General features: G+C 45.1%; 1 protein-coding gene across 1 annotated transcript; it reads right to left on the reverse strand.

Moving 5' to 3' along the window:
* Window positions 1–1,674: 1,674 nt before the first annotated feature.
* LOC101769851 (L10-interacting MYB domain-containing protein-like) lies at window positions 1,675–2,710 on the reverse strand. Its single transcript, XM_004980293.2, has 3 exons — window positions 2,497–2,710; window positions 2,405–2,421; window positions 1,675–2,311 (listed from the first exon to the last, which is right to left on the reverse strand). Exons 1-3 carry the CDS (start codon window positions 2,708–2,710, stop codon window positions 1,751–1,753), a joined length of 792 nt encoding a protein of 263 aa, XP_004980350.1. The 3' UTR covers window positions 1,675–1,750.
* Window positions 2,711–9,104: the final 6,394 nt, after the last annotated feature.

The following is a 9,104-nucleotide window of genomic DNA, read 5'->3' on the forward strand; positions in this document are numbered from 1 at the left end:
TTCGTACCCTTGTATGGTGCTAGGTAACCCGGTCTGTTTGGGTACCCAGAGTCCACCCGATAAAATTTTCCTGCACAATAATTTATTTTCGTGTTATATTGAACCAATAGATAGATACTGTGACAAGTATTGGGACATAGAATAGGGAAGAACCTTCAGGAGGACGAGGAAACGTGCTGAGAAGAGTTGGCTCACTTTCTGAGCTTGCCCCCATAACTTCGGCAACCATTTTTGATAGATATGGATGTTAACTACAAAACCTTGTGTTAAAAGCTTAATTTAAAATTTCGAAATAAATTCATAGTTCCAAAATAAGGTCGTTACAATAATCATTGCACTAATTCCATGCTAGGGCAATTGATGTAGCCATACTATCACGAAAGGTATCCATAGTCATAAAGTTTGATTCCGAAGTTGATCCATCGGAGGCATGTTGAGACACGGCATACTTATTGTATCTTTCTGAAATAGTAGGCATGTAGGTAGGATCTCTATCAAAATTAGCAAAGTCCACATCAACACAGCATATTCACGTATGAAATTGTGTAGAACCATAGTAGCAGCAACAATCTTCTTTTGTGTGACCATTGAATAACCGGGCATCATGTAAAGGATTTGCCACTTCAATTTTTTAATACTCCAAATAAGCGCTCAATAACATTACGAACAGATGAGTGTATACGGTTGAACTTCTCTTTCGGAGTATTTGGTTCCATACCTCGATGCCACTCGGGTAAGTGGTGCCTTTCACCCTTGTATGGAGCGAGGTACCCCGGACGATTAGGATAGCCCGCGTCTACAACATAGTACTTGCCTACACATATGTAAAATAAGATAAGTTTGTGCATACAAATATGAAAAGGAACATAAGAAAAAATCTTTACCTTGAGGAGGATGTGGGAAGACATTTACATCTGCTTCCAATGTATGGTACAATACACTAGTGTCATGCAAAGAACCCGGTTGACCCGCAACCACATAGGTGAAGCGCATATCAAAATCACAAATGGCAAACACATTTTGAGTTGCAATTCCAGTCTTACCAATATATCTCACTTCTTCTTCAGGTGATAAATACACACGAATATGGGTTCCATCAAGTGCACCAATGCAATCCTTAAAGTGTGGATATGCTCTCTTGTCATTCCTAATCCTCTTGTGCACATTGCGAAAATTAGGATCCGTTGGTCTCAAGAAATCTTGTGCCATGGCAACCACACAATCTAGAACTTCATAAAATTTTCTACTAATGGTTTCACTTGAGTGTTTGATCTTATTTTGTCCTCTTCTATTTGACTCACACCCACCACATGTGAATAAGAAAATGGCCAATATTTCATAAGTATTCACGTGCTTCGATGGTTTTTATCCGTACCTCTCAACCAATACATCATGAAGATCCTGAAAAATAACCTCATTCATCCGAAGCATTCGATGGCACTCCCCTGGAGTGTTTACCGTCTCCATCAGCCATCCCATTCCACTTTATTGTGAAAACATAAACCTCGGCGGTGCCTTATCCATATATGAGTCATGATAACTTTGTGCTAGCTTACCACAGCTCTCAACCATATTAAAAAAAAATTCACCATCAGACTCACTTGAAGACATCTGTGAACATTGACATAAACGAAATGTAAGATACAACTGTCATACATAAATAAAATGCAATAAAATAAAATGTACCACACATGCGACAAAAATAAAATAGTAGCATACACAAATGACATCACTCTGACTAAGCCAATTTCTACTTTTCATATTTATCCTCGTACTTCCTCCTAAGCCAATTGAACCTAATCTCATTAGTAGGCAAAGTCATGAACATCTCCCTTTGCTCCTTCTTCACAAACAGTTCAGACGCCATGTAATGTTCATTGCTATCATAGCCGGCCCCACAAGCAATCACAACCTCCATCACTTTATCAATAGAATATTTTCCATGTCTCTTAGAAACATATTCATTGGCTGAACTTACCATACTTGTTACTGCTTCTTGAATTAGGAGTGTATTTCCAGACTTCGCCTTCTTGCCACTTCTATCAATAGGCCTTGCTAATCTTTTGCCACTCGCAGGTGAAGGAGTAATACCAATATCCTCCTCTTGTGTATCCGGAATGAATTCATCATCCTGCGGCTCACAATTGATTTCCTCATCTTTTGTCTCCTCAACATTTTCTGGTGCTTCAACATTCACAACATGAGGAGACCAATGATCAATACCAATAGTAGTGATGTCAGAAAAACACTTGGCTAATTCATCTTCATTCTCAAGACCCTTCTTTTTGAACTTTCCACAACCCGGAATTTCCTAAAATAAGAAAAATAATAGTATTATTATAAGCATTACCAAGAAAATCGACATATGCAAAACAAATATATCATCAAAATTGAACCAACTTACAGCTCTAGCTTTTTTCCACCATTCGTCATCCATAGCTATAGTCTTCTTTATTGGATCCCAACCAGTCCATGTTTGCCTCAGCATTAGTTTCTTCCATGCCTTGAAATCTTCCTTTAACTTGTCCCATTTGTTCTTGATCTGAGCCTTCGTAACCACTATTCCAGTCCTTTCTTTGAACCCTTTCTTAACCTCAACATACCCAAGTACATTCAAGTGTGTGTTTGGCCGGTTTCCTTTTCCACCTTGTTCGGCAAATAACATACACAACACCCGAGTGTTCTCTGAGTTCCAATCAATTTCAGGCATCTATCCAACTCACAAATGTTATATTAGAAACCATTAATCTACAACATTGGTACTGTCCAATTTACCTAATTAGAACATCCTAATTTCAGTCACATTCACATTCTCATTCTCATTACGTAACAAATCAATTTAGTCCTACTAATCTCACATTCTCGGTAATTGTTACAAGTAATTGCATTACAATCGGATTGTCACTGATTAGTATCTCGGAATTTCTCATATAAACAGTAAAATAAGGGAAGTGCAATCTAGATTTTTTACACATAGTTGGACCTATACACATGCTAAACCACACATCTATGTCAAAAATAAAGATAGTAACAGGCCATTAGAATATGCAGATTCCATCAACATATGCAAACTATAGTCTCAACAAAAAACATATGTATTATGTAAATGCTATGGATATCGCCACAGAAACATATATCATTTGCTGATGCATACTTTCAGGAAATTACAAAGCAATAAGGACACTGGTAGAAAACTGAGCATTAGTCCCGGTTGGTAAGGGTCATATCTCTCGGATATCCATCCGGGATAAACCAACCGGGACAAAAGGGGGGGGCCTTTAGTCCCGGTTGGATTTCCCAACCGGGACTAAAGGGGTCCCCTTTAGTCCCGGCTCAATTCCAACCGGGACTAAATTGCGCTTGCATGGCACTGGTGACGTCTGAATTTTTCATGCATGCATCACGTATACGTATAGTAGTACCGCGGCCCTTTTAATTTGTTAACCTTGTAGTTGAGATTTTTTTAGAATGAATTAAATCAACTAGTATTTAAACGAATGGGATTTGTAATTATACAACTACTATATATATACACAATCCTTATACACAATTCATATACACAATTCAACTAGCTTAATTAGTACAAATCGATCATATATACAAATAAATCAAAGTATCTTCCTACGATCTTCCGCCCGTCGTGGTGTTGCTGAGAGGAGTGTCTAATTGTCGTCCATCGTAATAAAATTCTCCTCTTGGATTTACCACCTCGTCCATTATGAATCCAATGAGACCTTCACATATTGCCGCTACTCTTTCTTCCTTCAAGAGTCCTTGTTGAATATTTAACATCTATAATTTGGAAATTTGTGAATGTTACATGAACAAATACATATAAGGAGCTAGAAAATAATTAACTAGTAATATATTTATTTTACGTACTTTTAAGTTGTGCGGCGTCATATTTGGTCCCTTGGGTCCCAAAAAACCGTGCATGTGCTCACAGATGTAGTAGCCACATAGGTTATTCCCGGGTTCCTGTCTTAAGCACTTCAGTGCGGAAAAAAAATAAGTTATGAAATATTCGTGTTATACAATGTAATAAATGTGCAGACTTCATACGTACCGGGAAGTCTGTGTTCCATGTAAGATCTTCTTTGAATGGACCTTTGTGTGTCCTTATGAATTGTTTCCATACGCTGCGGATTAGAATAATGAATGACATAGTGTAACAGGGATAAAATTTAGGAAATAAATTTTTGCATAGAGATAAAGGTCCAGAATTATTACAAGCCCAGCATGTCTTGCAATTCTTGGTAGTCCACCGGATCTTTCCGTAACGAATCAAAGACAGTGACGTGGCTTCTTTCAGGCTCAATTATAATAAGGATCCAGTGGAAGCTGCGTGCGTAAAATGTTCATGCATATTAGAGCTAACTAACATGTAGAGATAAGGAAAAAGACATCGAAAGTAGACGGTATACACACACTTACTTGAAGTTGTATGGAAGTAGTATGAAATCCTTGAATGTTTGTTTGTGTAGGAAATTGTATATTTCGGCAAAGGTTTTTTCCGGCGCTAATTGTATCTGTCGTTGGTTAACTACAGATGGATCCATGAAGCCTATATGTAGGTACGCCTCTCGGCGGCATGTCTGAATTAGCATCCTACATGAAATGGAAGATGAAGTTAGTACGGTGACGCACGCCAAAATTTACATGTAGAGATAATAAACGGACACTTACAGAATCCAAGCGCTGATCAGAGAGACGTCCAGGGCATCATGATGGTACACTTCGTATATATCCTCGAAGTTTAGCCACAGCACTTTCTCCCCTTCACCGTGAAAATCTATCGGTTTTACCTTCATGCCGATCATCTCCCTCGATTTGGCGGATGCCGTCATGTACCATTGATGGAATTCGTACATCTTTGTTGACAGCTTCCGTACCATTGCCGGCTTCACTAGAGGCTTGCCTAGCTTAAAAGGCCATCTCGGCTCAGGGGGCGGTGCAGTTGGCGTCTCGACTTGCCCTATGCATTCATCAAGTCCCAGACCTGTTTCTTCCATGAACTTCAATATATTTGCTTGTTGATCCAAGGGCATTGCTTTTACCCGTTGAGCATCTTTCTTTGACAAATGGCTGAGGTCGGGGACTGAACTGCTGGAGGATGATTTTCCTTTTCTTTTATCCTTTTCATCAGCCTTTACTAGAGCCCGTTCATAGTTTGTCAAGAGTGGTATCCTTTTCTTGGCTCCTTCCTCCATCCTGATAAAGAAGTTTAAATCCCGCCGACTTACTGGCGGTGGCTCCATCTCCCTTGCCTTTTTTAATTCGGCTTGTTTCTTAAACCACTCACTGGCCTCTCGTTGGATTTCTGCCCACTGTTCCGCATGAGACATTGCCTCAAAGCGTTCCTTGCGAGCCACTTCAGGGTCGACCTTTGTTTTCTTCTTTCGAGCCTGTCTTTGCTTGGGAGGCGGTGCTCGTGACTTCTTGAGTGGTGCTGCAGGTTCCTTCGAGGGGGCCGCTCTTGGTGCCGGCGACGGTGATCGGGGAGGGGTGTTGTTATTGTCGTCGTCGCTCCCAGCACCAGGATGTGGTGGAGATGGAGACCTTGATATAGATGGAAGCGACGGTCCTGGAGCAGGAGATGCCGGTCTCGAGGTATGAGGAGAAGATCGCTGCTCGGGATCTACGGGGAGCGGTCTTGAGGTCTGAGGAGATGGCTCCGTGCGGGAAATAATGATGTAGCGTTTCTTCCATAGAATGATCCCATGAAGCGCATCTGCCAATGTCTTTTCCCCGTCGCCTCCCGGGAAGTCGAGCTCTAGACCTTCATACTGGGCATCTACTATTTGCTCGACACAGACGCTGGCGTAGCCTGTTGGAATGTCCATGCCATGACTGCTCTGCCCTGCCAGCGTTGGTAACGCACTCCCGTACGCTACCTGTACATATAGCAGAAGTAAACAAGTTGAACTCCGATCTCGAGGCCTGGATCAATTGACAAGATTGCATAAATATTATGTATAAGTATACCTTAATAGTGAGGTTGCCGACCGGTGCATGCAGCTCACATGAGGTCCGTTGCGTGATGGCATCCACGGGGAACCGTTGCTCCTCCACGGGTAACCTGGGCGTCTGCGCATCGGGGACCCCTGTAGAAGCACAACTGCTCCCGAGGCGTTGAGAAGGGCTGGCGGTGTGAGGATTCGGCACTGCTCCAGATTGCGCCAACTCCGCAACTGCGTCGGCCACCCGCCGATTGATTTCATCCATCATTCGTTGTTCTAGCATCTACCGCCAGCTCTCCTCCATCTGTTCCTTTCTTCGCTTCCGGCTTCTGTAAGAGGCGCTGTCGCCTCGGAAAGCGAACTTCCACGGAACCACCCCGAAGCCCCGGCAACGTCCTGGGTGCTCTGGATTACCGAGGGCCAATGTGAGCTCATCATTTTCTCGGTCCACCCTCAACCTCCCAGCCTTGGAATCTTCAATGTTCTTCATGAGATGTTCGGCCTTCTCACGTATTCTGTCATTGAAAATCAGCGTCCCATCCTCTTGGCTTAGGGAGCCTCCATGAGCGTAGTACCAGTTCTTTGATCGTTCGGGCCATTCAATAGTTGCAGGTATGATTCCCCGTTCGATCAGATCTTGTTCCATCTTTCTCCACTTGGGAATTGCTGAGCCATACCCACCTCGCCCCAAATGATGGTGGTAGCCCTTCTGACTAGCATTTGCAACGTTGGTCGTGATCTTTTTCACACCTTCTTCACTCCTCTTGTATTCAACAAATGCATCCCAGTGGTCCCTCAACTTGGGCCACGCATTGAAGTCTGGAGTTTTGCCCTTCTTGATGTAGTGGGTGTCCAACATCTTCTTGAATGTCTGGAATTGAGTAGCCATCTTCTTAAGTGTCCAGGCTTTGACATCCTTCTCGCTATAATCTTCGGGGAATGTGAAATGCCTCTTCACGTCTTCCCACAGCATATTCTTTTCTGTCTCTGGAAGGGCGTACGGATTATCGCTTCTGCCCTTCCATTCTCTGATGCTGATAGGCACGTTGTCCCGGACGATTGCCCCGATTTGACTAACATACTTCTTTGCGACTTTCTCGGGAGCAACCGGCCTGCCCTCATCTGTAACTTCGGTGATGACAAGCCTCCCTTCCATCACCTTTGTACGACCTCGGGTCTTCTGCCCTTGTGTCGATCCGGAGGGCTAACAGTTTAAGATTCGTTAATTAGTACGTACTAGTAGCGGTGGCGTGAAACAATACAAGAATGGTTGTATATACCTCGCCGGAACCTTCCGCCACGGCAAGTTGTTGCTGCGGCTGTTGCTCTTCATTCACATCGGCAGACATGTTGAGGAACATGTCCGCCTGGGTGCCCTCTTCATCCGTGTATGATAGTGGAACGTTGTCGCCACTACCATCACCAGCGATTATCTGCTCCATGATATACCTTGCGGTCTCATCGTCTGCCATTTCAACTATTGCTGCAAACATACATCGAATCATACATGACAGTCATACAAATCGTCTTAATACAAATTTGTATATAATCACAGTTCGGAATCATACATGTATATAAAGAAATCATAAAATAACATGAATCGTACAAAGTCCGGAATCTTTATACAAATTTCTATGAATTTATACAAATTTCTATGAATTTCTATGAATTTCTATAAATTTCTATGAATTTCTATAAATTTCTATGAATTTCTATGAATTTCTATGAATTTATACAAATTTCTATGAATTTCTATGAATTTCTATGAATTTCTATGAATTTCTATGAATTTATACAAATTTCTATGAATTTCTATGAATTTCTATGAATTTCTACTAATTTCTATGAATCTCTACGAATTTCTACGAATTTCTACGAATTTTGACGAATTTCTACGAATTTCTACGACGGCGATAAGGGCGGCGAAGGCGGGACGGCGGCGGTCAGGGCGGCGGAGGCGGTTCACCGGAACCACGGGCGGTGCCTAAGCTACTACGTTGTGATGGGCGGCAGGACGGCGGCGATCACGTCGACTACTCGGCGGCGATCACGACGGCTACAAGGCGACTCTCACGGTAGCTACTCGGCGGGACGGCGGCCATCACGACGGCGGGGTAGCTACTCGGCGGGACGGCGGCGATCACGACGGCGGGGTAGCTACTCGGCGGGACGGCGGCGATCACGACGGCGGGGTAGCTACTCGGCGGGACGGCGGCGATCACGACGGCGGGGTAGCTACTCGGCGGGACGGCGGCGATCACGACGGCGGGACGGTAGTTAACAACCTAACAACAAATCTAAAAATCTAACTTAACAAACTAACTAGAAATCTAAAAATCTAACTTAACAAAATTAGAAATCTAAAAATCTAACTTAACAAAATTACAATTCCATTAAAAATTAAAAATTAAAAGAAAACCGCCAGCTCTCCCGGCGCACCGGCCGGCGCGGCAGACCTCTCGCGCGCGGGGCGGCGGCCGGGGCGGCGGGACGGCGGCGGCCGGGGCGGCCGGGGCGGCGTGACGGCGGGACGGCGGCGGCCGGGCGGCGTGCGGGCCGGACAGCGGCGGCCGGGGCGGCGACGAGGACGAAGATCGACGACGACGGCGGGGCGACGGCGGCCGAGGCGACGACGACGACGGCGGCCGGCGAGGGGCGACGAGCGGCGACGAGGATGGAGCCGGTGACGAGGGGCGATGCAGCCGGCGAGGGAGGCGGACGGGCGGCGACGGGCGGAGAGGGAGGCGGACGGGCGGCGACGGGCGGAGAGGGAGGCGGACGGGCGACGACGACGGCGCAATGTGGGACGACGACGGCGGCGGCCGGCGAGGGAGGCGGACGGGCGGCGATGGGCGGAGAGCGCGGGACTTGCGAAAATTTCGCTAAGTGTGGAACTGGCGGGGGGTAGAAGGGAGTACAGTGCTTTTAACCCCCCGTTAGAACACTGCTTCAAACCCCCCCCCTGTTAAAACGGTCCGTTATGTAACCCGCGACAAAAGGCCCTTTTGTCCCGGGTCCCATCTCCAACCGGGATAAAAGGCCCCCCCCTTTTATCCCGGTTGGTGACGGGACCCGGGACAAAAGGCCCTTTTGTCCCGGGTACCATTACGAACCGGGATAAAAGGGGGGGGGTTAAAAGCACTG

Source organism: Setaria italica, chromosome VIII, assembly GCF_000263155.2.
Source record: "Setaria italica strain Yugu1 chromosome VIII, Setaria_italica_v2.0, whole genome shotgun sequence".
Classification (NCBI taxonomy): domain Eukaryota; kingdom Viridiplantae; phylum Streptophyta; class Magnoliopsida; order Poales; family Poaceae; genus Setaria; species Setaria italica.

Coding starts and splice junctions, on each gene's coding strand:
- LOC101769851 (XM_004980293.2), bottom strand. CDS start 2,710: ATGCCTGAAATTGATTGGAACTCAGAGAACACTCGGGTGTTGTGTATG.